The sequence below is a fragment of the Boleophthalmus pectinirostris genome, unplaced genomic scaffold (genome assembly GCF_026225935.1).
Source record: "Boleophthalmus pectinirostris isolate CB_2022bp ecotype Guang Dong unplaced genomic scaffold, ASM2622593v1 HiC_scaffold_18, whole genome shotgun sequence".
NCBI lineage: Eukaryota > Metazoa > Chordata > Actinopteri > Gobiiformes > Gobiidae > Boleophthalmus > Boleophthalmus pectinirostris.
Genome location: NW_026571133.1, coordinates 25,125,840 through 25,147,444, shown reverse-complemented (window position 1 = coordinate 25,147,444; position 21,605 = coordinate 25,125,840). Strand labels below are relative to the sequence as shown.

General features: G+C 39.8%; 3 protein-coding genes across 5 annotated transcripts; 2 read left to right on the top strand and 1 right to left on the bottom strand.

The window, feature by feature from the left end:
* The first annotated feature begins 41 nt into the window (after positions 1-41).
* Positions 42-4,237, top strand: gfm2 (GTP dependent ribosome recycling factor mitochondrial 2). The gene is made up of 20 exons (XM_020921836.2): positions 42-349; positions 426-507; positions 636-681; positions 747-844; positions 922-1,047; positions 1,107-1,195; positions 1,292-1,380; positions 1,476-1,536; positions 1,604-1,789; positions 1,872-1,952; positions 2,021-2,169; positions 2,261-2,401; positions 2,496-2,595; positions 2,704-2,881; positions 2,963-3,039; positions 3,131-3,269; positions 3,350-3,529; positions 3,621-3,736; positions 3,809-3,991; positions 4,065-4,237. The coding sequence occupies exons 1-20, from the start codon at positions 341-343 to the stop codon at positions 4,191-4,193; spliced, it is 2,259 nt and encodes a 752-aa protein (XP_020777495.1). The 5' UTR covers positions 42-340; the 3' UTR covers positions 4,194-4,237.
* Positions 4,229-8,057, bottom strand: hexb (hexosaminidase B (beta polypeptide)). Of its 3 annotated transcripts, none has more exons than XM_020921663.2 (14): positions 7,753-8,057; positions 7,529-7,680; positions 7,208-7,273; positions 7,076-7,122; positions 6,888-6,998; positions 6,720-6,821; positions 6,499-6,631; positions 6,253-6,433; positions 6,074-6,160; positions 5,931-6,003; positions 5,140-5,320; positions 4,819-4,909; positions 4,639-4,743; positions 4,229-4,546 (listed from the first exon to the last, which is right to left on the bottom strand). In XM_020921663.2, exons 1-14 carry the CDS (start codon positions 8,004-8,006, stop codon positions 4,483-4,485), a joined length of 1,647 nt encoding a protein of 548 aa, XP_020777322.1. In that variant the 5' UTR covers positions 8,007-8,057; the 3' UTR covers positions 4,229-4,482. The 3 variants fall into 3 exon arrangements, 2 of the variants coding, with proteins under 2 accessions (XP_020777322.1, XP_020777323.1); XM_020921664.2 differs by lacking the exon at positions 5,140-5,320 and adding an exon at positions 5,632-5,806 and having other exon boundaries at positions 7,753-8,055; XR_008632138.1 differs by lacking the exons at positions 4,229-4,546; positions 5,140-5,320 and having other exon boundaries at positions 7,753-8,056.
* Positions 8,058-10,103: 2,046 nt separating this feature from the next.
* enc1 (ectodermal-neural cortex 1) lies at positions 10,104-19,219 on the top strand. Its single transcript, XM_020921718.2, has 3 exons — positions 10,104-10,438; positions 13,669-15,479; positions 17,149-19,219. The coding sequence occupies exon 2, from the start codon at positions 13,675-13,677 to the stop codon at positions 15,448-15,450; it is 1,776 nt and encodes a 591-aa protein (XP_020777377.1). The 5' UTR covers positions 10,104-10,438; positions 13,669-13,674; the 3' UTR covers positions 15,451-15,479; positions 17,149-19,219.
* Positions 19,220-21,605: the final 2,386 nt, after the last annotated feature.

Below are 21,605 nucleotides of genomic sequence, written 5' to 3'. Positions count from 1 at the left end.
CAACAATAAAAAAAATCATCACAGTTTCAGCTATGCATTTTGGATAACACATCACAAAGTCACACTGTAAGGATAATCAATTTATTTTACTAAATACGTTTGTGGTGGAACCAATCTCTGGGGGTGTATTTTGAAGCAGGACCATATGAACACGTGACTATTTGTCTTTTACAACAATATGCACTTAATGCGCTTATTTTCTAATAATTACTTTATTCTGACAAACAGTCTTATGGTGACTATGGTATGGTATTAACGTTCAACTTGTGAGTGTCTTCCCAAAATGTCTTTTATTTAGCTAAATACAGAGTGAACTAGGACCATTTCGACAAATAGCAAAATGATTTTGGTAAGCATTACTCTAAACAAACCTTGCACTGTGCTACTGTGCTTAGTTTTATTTAACAGCTTTTAATGTATCACAGGCAAAGTATCTTTTTACTGCTGGATCTCAGCATAGATTCAGAGTGATCTGGTTTATCAGAAGACATTACAGCTTTCTTTCTGGTGAGTATTGATATCTGCTGTGCTATTTTTTCTCCATAAACTACATGTGTTTTTTTTTTTGTTTTGTTTTTTTTACAATTGTTATGTTATAATCCTAGCTAACCCTCTATGGTATTTTTCTCTAATAGATGATGTTAAATCTGTGAGGACTGTTGTCTCCCCAGACATATCCAAGTGAGAACAAAGTCCATGAATAAAAAACAAATACTTTTTTTTTAAATACGTGTGTTGTTTGGCAGGATCAGAAATATCGGCATTATGGCTCATATTGATGCCGGCAAGACTACCACAACAGAGAGAATGCTTTTTTACTCTGGATATATAAGAGCATTAGGGGGTGAGGCTATTTAAAATGCAGAACCAAATAGACATCTTACTTATAGAATATTACATATTTTTTGTTATTGCTTTCAGATGTAGATGATGGGGACACAGTTACAGATTTCATGGCCCAAGAACGTGAGCGAGGCATAACTATACAGTCCGCAGCTGTTACATTTGATTGGAAAACCCACAGAATAAATCTCATAGATACACCAGGTAGGCTTATTGTAAATCAATGCTTCTAAGTTGTAAATTATGTCTGCATGTTTTTACAGGACATGTTGACTTCACTCTGGAAGTAGAAAGGTCTCTTCGTGTCCTGGATGGGGCAGTTGCAGTGTTTGATGCCTCTGCTGGTGTTGAGGTTTGTTACTGCTACTGAGATTTTAGCATGTCTTAAGATTTCCATTTCACCATGTTAATTGTGTAGTCCACATCTCATAAAGTGTTGGTAATACAGGCCCAGACACTAACTGTGTGGAGACAAGCAGAGAAACATCATGTTCCCTGTATAGGTTTTCTAAATAAGATGGATAAACCTATGGCAAAGTAAGCAAAAAAAAAAAAAAAAGACAAGCTTATAGCATGACAACCTATTATATACTTCACTGCTGGACGATTAATTGCTTGTATTCTCATTACAGTTTAGATCTTTGCATTGAAAGTATTAGAGAAAAGATGCAAACTACACCAGTCCTTATACAGGTAGGCTTAAATAAACAAATACCTTTGCTTGTTCTTTATTTATATTAATCTACATTATATTTTATAGATCCCAGTTGGTTGTGGGAAGAGCTTTTCAGGCATTGTTGATTTATTAACTAATCAGAAACTAATATGGACAATAAAATCAAATGAAGATGACGGACGTTGTTACAAAATTCAGTCTTTAGACCAGTCAGATGAACCAGAGTTGGTGCAGGCTGCCAAAGAGGCCAGATGCAATTTAATTGAACAGGTAAACAAGACACAAATGCACAGATAACATTTTATAACTGCCATAATCATAGTCAGAATTATAATTCTACTTTAATATACAGGTTGCAGATTTAGATGATGAATTTGCTGAACTGTTGCTAACAGACTTCAGTGATAATTTTGATGCAGTTCCTTCCATTAAAGTAAGTTTTTGGATGCCACATAAACAGAAATGTACAGTTGTTTGGGACAATGGTTTGTTATTTCCTAGATTAAAGAAGCTTTGAGACGAGTGACACTTGCACGTAAAGGTGTTCCCATCCTCTGTGGAAGCTCTTTGAAAAACAAAGGTGTTCAACCTCTCCTAGATGCCATCATTGCATACTTGCCTAACCCCAGTGAACGCCACCATGACATCATGTAAATATACCTCAACCACATCTTGTAATGTTTTTATTATCTCTGCTTTTAGGCTGTTCACAATTAAGTTGTCTGTATTGTCTTCTTGCAGACAATGGTATAAAGATGACTTATGTGCGTTGGCTTTTAAAGTTATACATGACAAACAGCGGGGTCCTTTGGTGTTTGTCAGAATATACTCTGGGACTCTCAAAGCACAGACAGCTGTTCACAACATCAACAGGGACAGCATGTAAGCTTTTTGGATTTATATACTACATACTTATATTATAATATTATTATTGCAATTGGAAAGAATACAATACATTTAAAATGCATTTTGGCAGTGAGAGGATGAGCAGACTCCTAGTGCCATTTGCTGATCAATATGTGGAAATCCCTTCAATTATGGCAGGAAACATTGCTTTGACTGTTGGCCTTAAGCAGGTACCTCTTTCTTACATATTACACTGCTAATATTTTCAAATTTGCCTCTCAATCAAAATAATTCTTTAATATTCTGAATGTTTTAATTATCTATGTTTCTCACTTTAGACAGTCACGGGAGACACCATTGTTTCATCCAAGGCCTCAGCTGCAGCTGCTCTTCACCGAGCTCAAAACAAAACTGGGAAAACAGGAGACAGTGTAAAAGTTATTCTGTCTGGAGTGGAAGTGCCTGATCCTGTATTTTTCTGCACAATAGAGCCTCCTTCCATGGCCAAACAGGGAGGTTTGTGGTGTTAAGCTAATGTGTATTTTTATGCTATGCAAAATATTTAATTTAAATGCAATTTATGTTTCCTTTTCAAAGACTTGGAGAATGCACTTTGTTGCCTCCAGAGAGAAGACCCTAGTCTAAAAGTCCGGGTTGACCCGGATTCTGGGCAGGTAAAACCATCATTGGATTAACTTGAGCCTTTCTTAGTCAGTGCATCTGCTGCTGCCACTCACCTAATTATCATCTGCTTTCAATCCATAGACCATTTTATGTGGGATGGGAGAGTTACACATTGAGATAATCCATGACAGAATAAGAAGAGAGTATGGCATTGAAACTCACCTTGGCCCTTTACAAGTGGCTTACCGAGAGACAATTATCCAAAAGGCCAAAACCACAGGTATTATAAACCATATTGGAGCTTCTTTTAAATTGATCATTATATTTTAACACAAAACATTGACATTGTTTGTGGTCTAGATAACCTGGACAGAATAATAGGAGATCGAAGACATTTTGTGACAGTGGAGCTCACTGTAGGACCAACAGATGATATTGGCACCTCTAGTCAATTTAAAATTCAAAAAGAATTACACAATCAACTCACTCCTGATTTTAAAGAAGCAGTTGAAAATGGAGTTTATAGTTCATATCTTCAAGGTCAAAGAATTTAAATAGAATTTAATAATAAATGTTGTGTTTACTGTTAATAATTTAATATTTTCTTTTATTACTTTGATGTTTCACGCAGGTCCCCTGCTAGGTTATCCAGTGCAAGGCGTAAACACTGAAATTGAAAGTATCAATTTAGAGCCAGGAACATCTCCAGCCATGGTGTCAGCATGTGTATCTCGCTGCTTGCAAAAGGTGATTGACTTACACAGGCCCTGATGTTACAAATTATTAACATAAGTTCATTACCCTTTTTAACATTGTCAGGCCATGAAAGCTGCAGGGCCACAGGTGCTTGAGCCAGTCATGTCTCTGGAGGTTACAGTAGGAGAGGATTACCTGAGCTTTGTGCTTGGAGACCTTGCCCAAAGAAGAGGAACAGTCCGTGACATCCAAAGCCGTCATAACAACAAAGTGCTTATAGCAACGGTCCCCCTGGCTGAAATGATGGTTGGTTTCAATATAACCAACAATCATTATTCCGATGGAAAAATGAATAACCAAGATCTTTGTTTCACTACAGGGTTATTCAACAATCCTGCGTTCATTAACATCTGGAACTGCAACTTTTTCTCTTGAGCTGGACACTTACGAAGCCATGAACCCACAAGATCAAAACATCTTACTCAAAAGAGTGGCTGGTCTGCTCTGATTACTACAGTATATCTGATCAAGAAATAAATGTACTTTTTCTTATTGTGTTGTGCGCTTTTATTTTGAATACAAATATTTTTGTAAAATCAAACACTTAAAAATGTAAAATAAGACAAAGTGCAATCAAGAAGTCAGAGTACTCAGAGTAGTATGATCAACCTATTGTACAGATAATGTACAATAACCCGAAAAAATTGCAAAATTTATGAAGTTATTTGAGCATTCAGAATATACAAATCAATAAAAATGCATTTCCCTTTAAGATGAGAGTCCAGTAGGTTCTTTTCTTAAATCCCTTTGTACTCATGAGGGCAATAACTGGTAAATAGTGGTTCTGCTGGGATTCCACGCCTTTGATGAAAAAGATAATGATAATACATATTTTTACTTGGGCACAATGCTACAATTTGTAAAGCTATAGTATATACAGTTAAAATACTCACTCCACCATACGACAACGATGGCTTGACAGTCTGCTATAAGCATCGTTCAGGTCTCTCACATCTTTTGCACTCCACAGACGCTCAGCCACAGCACTAGCACGAGGCCTACAGTCCAAGTAGTTAGAAGCAATTATGAAATGTCCCCAGAAAAAGTTACACAATATCGTTTTAAAAACATACCAGAGTCTTGGTGTCAGGTTGGTGCCATCTACATACTCGCCCCATAGACAGGCTTCTCCACCAATCACAAGCTCCTTTTGCTTATCAGTTCCTGTATTTAAACAACAAACATTTATAAAAATTACCAGTAACAATGATCTTGCGATGCTAAGCAGAAATCAAAAGTTCAACAGGCTTACTCATATTTGCACAGAAATAAGACTGAGGATTGAAGGAGAAACACAACAAAACTAAACTAAATAAAGGATGGATTGAAACTTTATAAGAAACCAAATATGAGTAAATAGCCACATGCACATTAGTCATCAGCAATAAACCAACCCTGAAAATCTTGAGGGTCAGCCTTGTAATGGGTATGCCAGTCCTGGCCATAGGAGATATAATTCAGGTACCATGGAGTGGACAGCAAGGTGTGGTAACCAGCTGATGTAATTTGCGCCATCTCATTCTGGTATTGCTGTTGGTTTCCTTTCCAAACGTGGATAATTGTGTCTGGTTTTAGCTATAAATGTACATACATAATACATAAAACAATAATAATAATTTAATTAATGATATTTTAAATTTAATCTTACATAAATCCTAAGAGTTAAACCCCATATGGCTATCAAATTATCAAACTGTTCATGAAATCTAGACTGTTAATATGTTGGAAATTAATCAAAACACAGGGGCAATTTAGAACAACACCAGACACCCCGCGCCCACGATGGTGCTCATGTTTCATACTGTGCAGTTAGGAGCAAGCCTGCTGAGCAAAAGTGTTGTGTTCCAAATTTAACTAATGGATATGTAAAGATGTTCAAAACTGACCGTCAAAGTTTAATGGCTCAACTTTGTAGTAGTTCTGCCAGTCCTGGCCGTAGCTAATGTAATCTAAGTACCATGGGGCGGAGAGGATGGTGGTGTATCCAGCTGCTGTCACTTTGTGCATTTCTTCCTGCTGCCCGTTGCCCATCCAAACATGCACTACAGTGTCTGGCTTTATCTAGAATAGTTACAGTCCATCCTAATGCAGTTAGTGTTGAAATTTAGCAAGCAATGTATCAAGTAGCTAGTAGCTAATTACCCACACCCACCCACAAACTGAGAAAGTTTTACTAAAATGTTACCTTCACACCATTATCAAACACCTCTTGCCAGATCATGTAGCCTTTATTGGTCTGGCCAACAATATCCAAAAGTCTATCAAAAAAGGATTTTACTTTTAGCAGTGACAAATGTGCAACTCTTTATGTCCTGATGCAAAACCAACCTTTGAATATAAAAGGACTCCAGCTTTGTGAAGTCTTCTCCAAAACCTTGCTGCTTCATAAAAGCCTGAATGTCTGGGTTGGACTTCCTGCAATGTAAAATCAGATTAGCATAGTTACCATTTAGTATCATGCTAAAGCTCTAGATCTAGATCTAGATTTGGAGACTGAACTGTCTCACCAGCAGGTAAAATCCACCTCATCACCTCCGAGATGCACATAGGTATCAGGAAACACAGAGCTGATTTCTTTGAAGAACTGTGTCATGAAATCATAAGTAGTGTTCACAATGGGGTTGACAGGTCCAAAGGTGCCAGACGGAGAAGAGCCAGAGTAACAAGGTGTAAGAAGATCTGGCTGACCTAAAAAGACATTTTTGTAAACAGATTGCAATAACAATTGACACTTTCATTTATGATATAATTACCTCTTCCCCAAGAAAGTGTGTGCCCTGGAGTGTCAAACTCTGGGATGACACGAATTCCCCTGAGACGGGCAAACTCAATGATCATCTTCACATCAGCTGGGGTGTACACGTGTGTGTAAGGATGGTAAGCTCCCTAAACAAAAGCATGGTTAAAGTAGTACTGTGGGGGCAAAAAAGTTAATTATTTCATATGTCAATCAAAATTAACTAATGCATCATACCTTCTGACTTAGTTGAGGGAAGGTCTTGCTTATGTAAGGGAAGGAAGGGTCATCTACTATATGCCAGTGAAAGACATTGAATTTGTTCATTGCCATTGTTTCCTAAAATTAGACAATAAAGTTTATGATGTGCATTCCGAAATTTCTGGATAAACTGTGTTTATTTACCAGGTTGGCCAAGATGACTTTAATTGGTAAAAAGTGTCGTGACGTATCCAGCAGGATACCTCTGTGTGCAAATCTGGGGAAATCGCTGACTGTAGTCGCATTGATGTTCCTCTAAAAATAGTTAGACAGATAAGTGATATGTGAAAAACATAATGTATTGTGTTGAACCTTGTTAAATGTGCACTTACACTCCCAAATTCATCTTTAAACACCAACTGGCTGAATGTTTCTAAACCTGATGAATATAAAGCATGACAACAGCTGAAAATCTGGAACTGCTGCAAATTTTTACTTAACAGTAACAAAGGTTTGAGTCCTACCATGCAAAGCTCCCCAAACCTTTGGTGCCTTTAGCACAGCAACAGGTTGGTCCACGTTTAGTTCATCTGTAATTAGAAAGGAGTTATTTAAATTATGCTGTAATACATAGTTTTACAGAATGTTACTGGCACTGACATTTTAGAGTTTCTACGCTATTAGCCTTGAATTGCTGTGAGCTAACCTTGTTAGTGCTACTAACCTAATAGAGTTAATCTCTACTCTTCACTGGCAACAGAACCGTGTTATGTGTTCCTTTAATTAATGAGACAGTAACAGTAGCTTACACGATCAGTAGATAAGAATGAGGAAAGGACACTCACATGACTCGTCCGTAGACACACTGGGGTAAGCGTCGCACTCCGAGTCAGTTGACGTGATCCACACCTGCAGCTCCCCCAGCTCAGAGGCACCTGTGCGCCTGCTTTTACCTGGCCACTGCTTTTTGGAGCCCTCAAAAATGTAGTCAAAATACCTGTGCCAGGAGTGCACCGATTATTACTGTCCACCAAATTCAAAACACAGACAAATATTTTACTGTACGCACCTTCTATAGGCATTTTGCAGCAAACCACAACTTGCTCCAGCAGATGATTCTTTGGCGTCGACTATCCTAAAGCTGGCGCTGCTCAACTTGAATGAAACATCTGAGAAATTCACCTTTTGTGGAAGAGGCCAGAGAGAGCCATACTTCGAGTTCGCATTTACAAACTCAGTCTCCTCTTCAATGTTATTGAACTGGAGTCCTTGACTTGAATAAAAGGACAACAGAAGAGCGATAAATTGGAGAGAACAGCGCATGTTGATGGAGAGCACCAGAGTCACAAGACCACAGCACAGACGCGGAATCAAAAGCGAGGGGGGCGGGACTTCCCATGCGGAAGTCACTAAAACACACACAACAGCCAATCAAATATGACTGTTGTTTATGCATTTTATACATTTTAATTATATTTGGACTTTGACAGCATTTATCTGGGTTGTTTATGCTATCGCAACAGTTTAGCCAACTTTCAGTAATAGAATAGAAATGTTATGCTGTGGTGCAAATTGCTGTGTGTTGTTATAAACCAATGCCCATTTACCCAGATGTTAAAGGTCTTATATTACACTGAATTGACTCTTGTGAGCTTTTAGCCATGTTAGAATGCTGTTATCTCCCCCAAAACATAAATGGAGTTGTGTTTTGTTTCATTCACACATGTTTGAGTAATTCTTTATTCTTAGTTTGTCTACATGCTCAAAGCTGTAAATGCTCTTTTCCACCTGATGTCATGTAGTGGTAGTTTTCAAGTTAACAGTTACATTTTACCTTTAGTTCAGTAGAGATGGGCAATTCCAGGGCTGAAATTATCCAAATTATTCTAGTGAAGGTGTATGGAGTTTAAAAGCACAGTGGAGTACTTCCTATTACCAACTGACATCAGAAAGTGGAACAGGGCATTTTCTGCTTGAGCAAAGAACCTATCTTAAATATGCAGGGTTTGTGTAAAATGCATGAATGAAACAACTCCCAATATGTTTGTGATGAGGAAACAGCATGATAACAAAGGTCAGAAAATATTATGGGATTAATGCATTAAATTGAATTATTATTATATTTATTCTTAATACATCTTTGATTAATCTTTACTGGACACCTTAAAGATGTGTACCAAAAATCATAAATCTAGGTTACATTTACAGATGTTTTTGTTGTGTAACAATAATACTGTGAAGGAAAACACAATCTATTAAACAGACAGTAGGTTAGTAGGTTATAAGTTTCGCATCTACATCTAGCTCTGCAGTAGTTTTTTCCTAACCACCAAGACCGCTAGATGTCGCTTTTGTACCACGTTCGAGCGGCATCCTTGAGCTTGATAGTAATTACAAGGCGCATGTAGTCTATGATGTACTGGTTATTTGAAAACAAAGGTGTGTGTGAGGAAGATTCTTAAGTTGTTGCCTTTTGTAGACTATTCATAAGAGTTTAATAATTTAAATGATAAGATATATAATACAAAGAAAGTTCTCTCCAGGTCACACGAAAAGTAGTCTCTCTCTCTCTCCCTCTCTCTCCCTCTCTCTCTCTCTCTCTCTCTCTCTCTCTCTCTCTCTCCTCTCTCTCTCTCTCTCTCTCTCTCTCTCTCTCTCTCTCTCTCTCTCTCTCTCTCTCTCTCTCTCTCTCTCTCTCTCTCTCTCTCTCTCTCTCTCCTCTCTCTCTCTCTCTCTCTCTCTCTCTCTCTCTCTCTCTCTCTCTCTCTCTCTCTCTCTCTCTCTCTCTCTCTCTCTCTCTCTCTCTCTCTCTCTCTCTCTCTCTCTCCTCTCTCTCTCTCTCTCTCTCTCTCTCTCTCTCTCTCTCTCTCTCTCTCTCTCTCTCTCTCTCTCTCTCTCTCTCTCTCTCTCTCTCTCTCTCTCTCTCTCTCTCTCTCTCTCTCCTCTCTCTCCTCTCTCTCTCTCTCTCTCTCTCTCTCTCTCTCTCTCTCTCTCTCTCTCTCTCTCTCTCTCTCTCTCTCTCTCTCTCTCTCTCTCTCTCTCTCTCTCTCTCTCTCTCTCTCTCTCTCTCTCTCTCTCTCTCTCTCCTCTCTCTCTCTCTCTCTCTCTCTCTCTCTCTCTCTCTCTCTCTCTCTCTCTCTCTCCTCTCTCTTCTCTCCCTCTCTCTCTCTCTCTCCTCTCTCTCTCTCTCTCTCTCTCTCTCTCTCCTCTCTCTCTCTCTCTCGCTCTCTCTCTCTCTCCCTCTCTCTCTCTCTCTCTCCCTCTCTTTCTCTCCCTCTCTTTCTCTTCCTCTCTCCCTCTCTCTCTCTCTCTCTAGTGCCTGTTCCCTGCACGAGGTGACGAGGTGACTGCCCAGCTCCTCCTCCTCCTCGCTGTAAACACACCCAACGCGCTCTCTCACAGTTGAGACTCAGAGCGCTGCATGAGCACTCGCATATCCAGCGTCTCTGCTCCAGCGAGAATCATCGACAGATAAAGACTCCTGCTTATCATCTCTATCTTTGTTTATGTTAGCCCTTTCTTTGTGGAGCCTTTACCATAGACGCTTCTGTTAGGCTGCGTCTTCCAGTACCGAGCGGTCGTCTGGTGCGTTATCTGAAGAAGAAAACGACTCTGGAGCAATTGGACTGGTCATTACGCGGCGAGGAGTTGTCTGTCTGACTCCAGTGCGCTTCGGTTGCATCGTGGCTCTTTCACAACTGGCATGTTCGAGGGGGACTACGGGCACAGTTGAACTCTTCAGTTCACACAAAGAGGTAACTTAACATTGTGCTGTGAGATTTAGGCTATAGCAACAGGGCAGCGGCAGCCTGTGGTCCATCACCATATTAGCCCAGTGTGCAGCCATTTAAAAAGCCAACATTTATTGAAGACAGGTTAGTCTATTACCATGACATTTTCCCAGTGCCTTCTCCATTTGCGCGCGTGCATGCTTAAGATGCTTTAAATGGTTTAAGGGTGACATCAGGTGTGACAATCTTCTCTCAGCCTTATAAATAGACAGTCAGCCAGTAGCTTACAACCAGCTCACATAGGATGGTTTTGTGTGTTTGGCTTCACCATTCTTATCCCCAAGACTAATGCAGATGTTGACAATAACTGGTTCCTCCTGGTCCTCATCTCTCCCTTTGTTTCCATGCAGAGTAGTGCTTGTGTGATGGGAGGCTGTTGATGTGGTGTGTAGTGGTGCTGTTTACTTTGAACTTAATGGTAGACTGTGGACACCTGGCAATGATTTTAAGCAGATTACATCCAGACCATGCTCAGATCCAAGACTCATACAGTACAGGGAGCACGGAGTTTTATACAGTGTGAGTTATGCACTGACTGGCTCATTATAATCTAGCTCTTCATGACTGGTTATGGGGAACCGTTTTCTGTAGTGGTCAAGGATAGCTGCTTTCCATATGCAGCAATTGTATTAACAAAACTATCAGTTCCATATAGGGTACGTTATAGATAATACATATTTCAGTATGCTTGTAAGCAAAAGCCTTTCCTGTTGTATAACTGAGTACACATGGTGCATCTTTGGTCATATCAGCTACAACATAAACATCCATCAGAACCAGGCCCTACATCTCCAGAGGGAATGGAAGTTATTTCAAAACAGTCCTGGCCAACTACAAAACATAACTTATAATTGTCAGAAACCTTTCATGTTCACAAAGGTTTGAAACATAAAACTTGAGTGCTTCCCTGATGGTCAGAAAGGATTTCATGCCAGTGCTTTACTCCCCGGATATTTACATCATTGCAGCTGTTGTTGACTGCAGCCATGCAGATTAAATAAAGACCTGCCATAATGTTTTGCTTTAACCAGATTTGTGAGATTTCTGTCTGTGACTGATGTTTACAAAATGTCCAAAGAGTGAGGAGGTAGTCTGAGCGTGGACCAATTTTATCAACAGGCTACACAGCTAACAAAGTTCATCTTAAAATGTGTCTGAAGGTGTTGGCCCATTGTTTAATCTATAACAATTTTGTATGAATAAAACATCATGAACAACTATAACTCCCAGTTAATAAAGTGTGGAGTTGCAGGTGAGAAAGCTAGTTCAAGATTCTCATTAAAGCAGAGCCAAAAGCTTCACAGTGATGGCTTACCAGTTTTGTCATTACTGGAATGCAACAAAGCCAGTTAAACCAAGGTTACTGTTGCTCTTGGATCTCATCAGGTTCTAATAACACCCCTGAACTTACTACGCTAGAGAATGACTAGAGGGAAACATTTTAAAGTTTGTCCTTGTGTGTTATATTTATTTAATAAGAATCCAGTACTTAGCATGCAGACATGTTTTAATCTGCTTTACAAAACAACAATAATCGTTAAATAATTAAACAGAGTGAATTTAAAAATCCACATGCTCACTAAATGTTATGGTGCACATCAGGCATTAAAATTTCAGTTTTAGAAACCATGAAAATTATTAGCTAAAGGAAATCCTTTTTAAACTTTTTTGTAAGAAAATAGCATATGGAGAAACTATTTATCCAAAGAATGTACCAAATGTTTTGTTAGTATCGATACAAATTCCCCTTCAAAGTGGCCTGAGTTAAGAATGCATGGCAGGCACTTTGAATACATTAGGCAAACACATGCAGCAGGTTGTGTCATCTACACTGATGTCCCTGCGCAGAATCCACTGTGTCTGTGAGGCTACAGCAGGGCGCAGTAGCCCAAATTGAACTTTGTAATCAGGTTTCATGAGGAAATATCTATATTATTCATTCATTTAGGGGATTTTGTGCCATTGTTCTGTTTACTATTGTATATTTTCATTAAGACAGTGCCACTTTATAAAGATGTGAAAAGCTCACTGAGAGATTTCAAGTTCTAATTCACCAAAAATCCATTTACAATTTCAGAAACTAGCTTTCAGGTGATTTCAAATGACTTTGACTCAACTATGGGAATTTTAGATTATTATATTATTATTATATTAAGGAAAGCTAGTGTATGGCAACCTATTCACTGTTCATAGACCACAGAGCCAAGATGGAAGAAATAACAGTAAGAGGCAGGGATAGTTCTTGACTTATTATCAGCTGAGCTTGTGTAATGGTATTTTATGCTTTAAGCTGTTTTATAAACTCTCAAATAACAATGGAATTCACTTCTGTGTATTCCTTTTGTATTTTCAAATAAAGATAGACTTTATTTTTCTTTGTAGTGCCGTCTTTTCTCTCAAAGCCTTTAAGCCCTGCAGGAAGTTTTGTGCTGCCTATTTTTGAAACCTGCAGAGAAGAGGGAGAGATAGAAAACTTGTTTGTTGTCTGAAGGATTTTTTTATTGTTGTTGCGAATATTAATTACATATGTGCGGTGGAAATTCAAGTTAGAGAGTTCAAATGTTCAGATTATCTTTGTTAGGTAGACTTTGAAGTAGACATAGAACAGCAAGGGCTCTTTATAGGCCAGATGGGGACTGTGCAGGCCTAGAAATTGAGAGCGGGGTGTACTTGACATCTTGAAATAGTATGAAATGAAAGTCAGTTCCCAGTGAAGACAGAACAAGGACAGTTGAAACTTTTTGAAGACTAAAAGAATACATTCTGTGTCTTTTTCTTTTTTACACAGGATTGCAGAGGAATCTCTTGTCTGTCATTTTCTGAACTCTGCAAGGAGCTTTTACTTGCAAATTACGTTTCTAAGTTTCGAAAGCTCTTTTCAGAGATGAAAGTGGGAAAGTTGCATGTTTTCTCTCAGGAGGGAGACAGTCATTATTATCTACCTGACCTTCATAAATCCTTGGCTTAAGCTGTCTGGAAATATGTAATTACTGGATTGATTCCTAAATACTGGTGTATATATCAGGAACTGTTGTGGTGGATTGTAATAGTCAGATAAAGCAAGAATAGTATTATATTTATCCATGGGTTTCAGAATGACACAATATTGGGACCGTTGTCATAGAAATCAGATTTGGTTATTTGATTTTATACATAAAGCAACTGGACTCACTCTTGCCTCTTTCTCTCCTCAGGATTCAATGAAAATGTCCGTGTGCGTCCATGAGAACCGCAAATCCCGGGCCAGCACCGGCTCCATGAACATCTACCTGTTCCACAAGTCCTCTTATGCCGACAGTGTCCTCATGCACCTCAACTCTCTCCGGCAGCAACGTCTCTTCACAGACGTCCTGCTGCATGCTGGCAGCCGCTCCTTCCCCTGTCACCGGGCCGTGCTAGCCGCCTGTAGCCGCTACTTCGAGGCTATGTTCAGCGGCGGTCTTCGGGAAAGCCAGGCTAGTGAGGTGGACTTCCATGACTCTATCCACCCAGAGGTGCTGGAGCTTCTGTTGGACTATGCCTACTCATCTCGAGTCGTCATCAATGAGGAGAATGCAGAGTCCTTGCTTGAGGCAGGGGACATGTTGGAATTTCAAGACATCCGTGACGCATGTGCAGAGTTCCTAGAGAGAAATCTGCATCCCTCAAATTGTTTGGGCATGTTGTTGTTATCGGATGCCCACCAGTGCACCAAGCTGTCAGAATTGTCCTGGGGCATGTGTCTCAGCAACTTCCCTGCCATCTGCAAGACCGAGGACTTCCTCCAACTGCCAAAAGACATGGTTGTTCAGCTTTTGTCCCATGAAGAGCTGGAGACGGAGGACGAGAGGCTAGTCTATGAAGCTGCCCTCAACTGGGTCAACTACGACTTAGAAAAGAGGCACTGTCACCTCCCTGAGCTCCTCCAAACAGTGAGACTTGCTTTGCTGCCTGCTATATTTCTAATGGAGAATGTTTCCACAGAGGAGCTGATCAACACCCAGACAAAGAGCAAAGAGTTGGTCGATGAGGCTATTCGTTGTAAGCTCAAGATCCTACAAAATGATGGAGTGGTTAATAGCCCATGTGCGCGGCCTAGAAAAACTAGCCACGCCTTGTTCCTTTTAGGAGGGCAGACTTTTATGTGTGATAAGTTATATCTAGTAGATCAGAAGGCCAAAGAGATAATCCCAAAAGCAGACATTCCAAGTCCAAGAAAAGAGTTCAGCGCATGCGCCATTGGTTGTAAGGTGTATATCACAGGTGGAAGAGGCTCAGAGAATGGGGTATCCAAAGACGTGTGGGTCTATGATACGGTTCATGAAGAATGGTCCAAAGCAGCGCCCATGCTCATTGCCCGGTTCGGCCATGGTTCTGCAGAGCTCAAACACTGCCTCTATGTAGTTGGAGGTCACACTGCAGCAACTGGCTGTCTCCCCGCCTCTCCGTCTGTGTCCCTCAAACAAGTGGAACAATATGACCCAGTAGCAAACAAATGGACCATGGTAGCCCCACTTAGAGAGGGTGTTAGCAACGCAGCAGTGGTCAGTGTGAAGCTTAAGCTCTTTGCCTTTGGTGGCACTAGTGTTACTCATGATAAGCTCCCCAAAGTGCAGTGCTATGACCCCCAAGAGAACCGATGGACTGTCCCTGCCTCGTGCCCGCAGCCATGGCGATACACAGCTGCAGCTGTGTTAGGAAATCAAATTTTTGTAATGGGTGGTGACACTGAGTTTTCTGCCTGTTCTGCATACAAGTTTAGCAGTGAGAGCTACCAGTGGACTAAAGTAGGCGATGTGACAGCCAAGCGCATGAGCTGCCAAGCTGTTGCATCAGGAAACAAACTATATGTAGTGGGAGGGTACTTTGGGACACAGAGGTGTAAAACTCTGGACTGTTACGACCCAACACTGGATGCATGGAACAGCATAACAACAGTGCCATACTCACTCATACCAACGGCTTTTGTCAGCACCTGGAAGCACCTGCCAGCCTAAGAAGAGCAATCCTCCTGCTTTTTAAGGAGGTGGGTACATTTTTCACTATAAAATGTTATGGTATATGTATATAGCCTATATATACTATACTTTTGACTACAGCCAGTGCAACTTTCTAACACTGTGGCTCAATTTTATATTCTTTGTCCAAATTAGGGCTGCCCAATTAATCACAATAGGATCTAAACCACAATGAGTCAGTGCAATTATCAAATCTCAACAGAATGTCTTCTGTAAAGAATATCCTGTCTTTATTTGGAAACAATCCTGAACCTATAGTCTGGGCCTCTACAAGTCTCTGGAATGTATGGGATTCTTGAAGTAGTTTATCAGTTCATATTTCAGTCTTTTCTCAAATGTCAATGTCCCTGGAGTTGTTTACAATGGGCACCCTGAGAAGAACCCTACTTTTTAAACATGTATCACAAGTGCTTTTCAGAGCTTATGTATGAAAAATCACAATTTGATTTTTCCTAAATATATACATGCATTTCATTAGTAACTCATATTTTCTGTTAAGGTTGGATAGACCATAAACTGTAATTAGCTGGAGACTATAGAATTGAAAAAATCCCTGAAACAGCAAAATAGAAAAGAGTGGTCCTTTTATAACAAGTCATGTCTCCGAAAAATAAAGAAAGGATTCACTGATTAATGCAAACACTGCTGAATGCTCTACTTTAAGCTTTAGCTGACAGGATGTTTGGAGTTATTCCTGGTTTAAGAGGGGGAGGCTTGGGGGAATTCATGGGGTTCCATGCCTTAGTTAAGTGAGTTATGGCTGTGGGGATGGGCCGAAGGACACAGAGGCTAATTGAAAGAGAATAGGATACTTTTATTGCTCCTGCGGGGGAAATCTTTCTAAGAAGGGAGAGGGGCTCTGCCAATTAGACAAGCCACACAGCAGCAGGCTACAACATCTAGGCGAGGCTAATCCACTCTGTGTCACCTCACTTTGATGAGGTTATGGTCTTTTAGGCCAGGGCAGGAGCGGCCATCCCAGACACTCATGTGAAGCTGGAAACTATCTTCAGTTGGGAGAGAAAAGAGGCAGGAGAGAGGGAAGGGGACCATGTTCTGTCCTTCGTGGCTTTTTTTTTTACATGATCCTTCAGAAGTAGCAGGGTAGTTGAGGATTTGTGTGTTGTCTGCGTCAGTGTGAGTCTTTATGGACCATTTCTAACTCTTGTTCTCCCCCCTCATGTTAAGTAATCCTGACACATTTAGAGCATGGGCAGTCAGTTGGCAAATAGCCATGGCAGATTACAGGCTTACAGGCAAATAATTCACGTATTCTACACATAGTGTGTTGCTCATGCAAGACAGTATAAAATGAATGATGCAAATACATACATAAATGTTTGCTTGATTATTGTCGAAAAGAAAATCTGTTTCTGTAGAGACAGGCCTGCTGCTGGACTGAATTGTAAAGGGACTGGTTGTGGAGTAGTGAGAGGAAGGAAGCATGTTAGACCTCACAGAAGGAGAAAAAAATTCCCAGGGGAATAATTCAGATTTAAATTTTTTTTTTCCAATGCCGACATTAGCAAAACCACACGAAAAAATCGAATTGCTTCTCCCTACACTGTTGAGGATAACTGCATAATAATGTTTTTAAACTTTTATTAAATTAATTATGTATTTCTCTATTCATCAAAAATAGTGCCATTTCAAAATGTCTTCTTTCCTCTTCCACAGATTGCTTTTGGATCATCCACTGGACACGAGCTGTGAAGAATGAGACATGCTTTACTCCTGAGCTGCGTTGGACTGTACAGATGTCTGTGCTGTTCTCGTCATGTTGTGACAATTCACAAACAGAATCGCGTACGACTGAATGGACTCTTCGCTGAAACGATATCATCCATCTTCTCTGAGAGCAGACTTGACTTACAGCCACAAAAAAAAAAAAAAAAAAAAACTGTGTTCACGGCTTGCTGCATACCTTTAAAACCCATATCATGCTTTTATTGTGATAAAAGATTTATGACTTGGTTTCTTCAGTGTATTAAAATAATGAGTATTCTTTAAACAGAGTGCCATGTACCACATGAAGGATTTATATAACAGGAGGATGAGTGCATTGCTTGCGCGCTTCTGTTTAAAGTACAGCTAATTTCTCAAAAGCACAATGAAGGATCGAGTCTGCCCTCTATGTTTTTTAATAAGCTCCCTTGTATCCCGTTTTTGTCCTGCAGTGGGACAGGGTGGTTAGTGTTCCTCCCATGATGCTTTGGTGTGACGGTGTACCACACCAGCTGAGTGGAGGGGGAGGGGTGTCATGCTGCCCCCCCAGGTCGAGGTGCCTCAGGGTCACGACCTTTCACATATTTGCTGTTTGGCGGCTCAGTTGAAATGCCTGTAGAGCACTGTTTTAATGCTCAGAGTGCACAAAATGACATGTCTGAATTTAGGACTGTTCAGTAAAACAAGACTAAGTGTTGACTAATTGTGTAAACAGTGGCTCATGCTTGGACTCATTACTGAAGCATGTCCGCTCATTACAAAAACTGGCATGATTTCTAATATGTGCTTACAAAAATATTATAAACTAAGAATGAATAAGTTACATTTTCTTGCGATGTACTTTTCTTAATTAATTTATATGACAGTAGTTATTCTGTTCTAATTTATTTCTTCTTGCCTGCATTCATATGTAAATGAATGTGCTGTTGGAGGGTGTCATGCATGATAAGACACTTTTTTTTTGTTGTGTTGCATTTTGCACAGTTCAGTCTTTTCTGCCTGAAATAACATTTTAAGAACGAGACAGGAGACGTACTAGGTTTTTAGTTAGTTGTGGATGATAAAGGAAGAGTCTCGGGTTACTAACTAAAGCTGTTAAACATATGGTCAAGGCTCTCACAAAAGCAGTAGATCAGTGTTAGACAATACTAGTCTATAGCTGCCTGATACAGATTCCATCTCAACCAACTGTGAGAGCGATGACTCAGAGGGACCAATTCACAGTCAGTGCAGCTGGATATTCTTTAATATGGCAGACCACAGTTAACATGCAGTTTTCTTTACCTTTATACTTTAGAAATGTGGATTCCTCTTGATAAGGGCAGACCGCAGTGCTTTTCACCATGACGTCTCTAAAAATAAGTATAAGAACGAATACATTTCTTGAGACCAAAAATGAAAAAATGTCTTAAACTTGTTCTGATAAAGAAGTCAGTGTTTTTAGTGTTCCTGTCTGTCTCTTGTCTTGTTAATAGAACAATGAGGAATAACAGAATTTACCCAAAATTTTAGGCAATGTTTTGGTAAATTTGTTAAATCATATTGTCTTTCTGCATTTGTGATGCAAGTCTAATCTCCTTAGTCTAACTTCAGTTAAGCCTGAGAAAACCTCTAGACAAAAAATAAATAAATAAAAACTCCTGAGGCAGACCTCTTGCCATAATGACCTCTTCAGCTCCTGCTCATTGCACAGAGCACCACCAATCAGATAGGAGCATTTGTCCCCACAGAATTTACATTTCCTTGGCAATGTAGAATTGAAATGACACTTCAATTTGGATCTAATTCCTAACATTTCCAAATTTTTTACCCACACCCTCCCTTTCCTCTGTTTACTGTTACTTTAAAGTGCTTCATATCAATGTAAATTTAGACAACACTGTCTCTGTGCATTGGTTATTGATTATTTTGTCATGTTAAACTTTATTTTTTATTTTTATGACATTATTTTGTACATGCATTTTTTCACAATGTGAAATTCATGGCTAATAAACATAAGAGTTTTTTCCTCTTGACTGTAAAACTGCCTCTGTGTCCTTTTAAACACATAGAGCTATGATACACACGTGTGCATGTTTAAAGAGAAGGAAGCCTGTGTGCTTTCTCATTATTCTGTTGCACGTATCACATATTTAGACAGCCTTGGAATGAACAGAGCAGCCAGGAGTGTCCTGGGGTATTTAAGGCAGCATATCATACGTAGAGCTTTTGTTCTGTGAAGGAGGGACTGAAATCATCTTATCTCTGCCTCTGGCTTCTGAAGCCTCCTGCACAAGCACAAGACAACACAACCAGATACTTCTCATTCTCTGTCAAGTCACCTTGGCAACTGCAACCTTTATCCGCAAACTGTGGGGGCTGGAGCAGAACATGAAATCTTTAAAAGCCACTATTCTGCAGTTTTGCCCCTCCCCTTTCACTTCCTATAGTCCCAGCACACAGCCTCACTCACTCTTCCTCACTGGAACACTCCGTGCAGCCCCAGGCAGGCACAGCCCCCCCTGTGGACACCGCTGCCTGCTCTGTAACAGCTCCACGTCTCATTAGAGCCAGAGTAGAGTTGCTGTCACACACTGCATTCCTGCACTCTCACAGTGGTCTCTGTTTACACCGTGCACTCACATGACTCCTGCAGGCTGAGGGAAACTGGGGAACACCACTTTTACAGCATGAGACCTGACATTTATGCCAACAATATATGTTTGTAACTGTAGTGTAAAATTGTACAAAGATGAAAAAAAAGCTTTTGCGTAGCTCTACAAGCAAACACCACTAAAATGGCAAGAGCATTCCCATGCGTACAACATTTTGATTTAGATTTCGTTTATAGCACTTCTCTAGACACTCATAGTTTCTTACAATTTCATGCATTTTCCCCTGCCCCCCATACTGGATTCTGATAAGTTACTTTAGGCCTTGGGGTACAGTTTATGGGGTAGACAGAAGTGAAGCAACTAAATCTGTGTGATTCAGCTCCTCCAGCCACAGTATATTTATGGCTGAGATCAAAGCCATTGATTCATTTTGAGCATTTTTTTTTGCTATTGGTTAAATTGTTTGTTCATGTCATCTCATCATAAATACAAATATATATACTGGTTGATCACACTGTTTTTTGTTTTTTTTGTTTTGTTTTGTTTTGTTTTTTGTTTTTTTGTTTTAACATATTTCCCTTCCAAGTCCTTTTTCATGTGAACCACAAATAAGTCCTGTGTCTACAAGGCCCCTCAGGTCCCTTGTGACAGTCTTCCATTAATCGAGACAGGATGTTGAATTTCCTGTCAGCCAGGAAATAGTCTTACCCCCAACAATGACCCCCTCTCCACGGAAACATAGTAGTGGTGTGACCCTTCCACACTGTGAATCTTGTGGGTGCTGTGAGCTTATGCAGAGCTGGGATTACAGGACTTAAAATGGTTAAGATGATCGTTTTGTGTGGGCAGTCTGCATGTGAGGCCAAGTGTGATAAAAACAATGATTTTACATGTCACAGTTGCCCAGCAACCAAGGCTTTGTTTAAACTCCTTCATGTGCATGCTTACAGGCAGGACAGGGAACAACTGCTAAGCATTTCTGCGCTTTTTACATTATTAATTAATTAGGTTACATTTAAACACAAATGCTGGATTATTTCATCTAAATTGTACATTTAAGCTAGGAGTCAAAATAAAAATAAATAAATAAATAAAATGTGTTATATTTTTTCCTTTTAATCATTGAGACAGTCTACAATTGACAATATTTAAAATATGTATGACCAAATTACACTGATATTTTTCCTTTTTTTTCCTTATAAAAATTGAGATGATAGAACTCACAACTGACTCAACATGGTTATATAAAATGAACATACGAAACAAAATTTAAAGTGTAGTGGCCTTTCAATTCCACGTAATCCATAATTAACATCCTAGCAACCCAAATCCTAACGGTGGTTCACGTGGAGTTTCACACGATTTCATCAGCCAGCTGGAGGTGTGAGAAGGTGGCTTTGTTAATGTTACACGCAGTCTCCCTTGTTAGGGTGGAGCTGCCATATATGCTCCCAGACAAGCTCACTAAAACCTCAAGGAAAAGCCTGGACTTTTATATGAACAATGTCATTATAACAGAAAAACAAAAAAAATCAGAACAATGCTCCTTTTGCTTGAACTTTATAGTTATTAGTTAGTATATAAATAGTGGCCGTCCTCTCACACTTTGTAATCATGGAGGAGATGTTTTTGGTCCACTGGGTCATACTTGCTGTGACCTTTGGCTTACATCAGCAAAGACAGGCAAGAGGCTATTGCCTAAAGTAAGTCCAATCAAGTGTCAAGGGCCACTGTGTCAGATTCACATGCAGTCTGTTCAAGTGTCAGGACGACTCTTCATAGGCCCATGAAAATACTATGTTGTAGCTTTATATG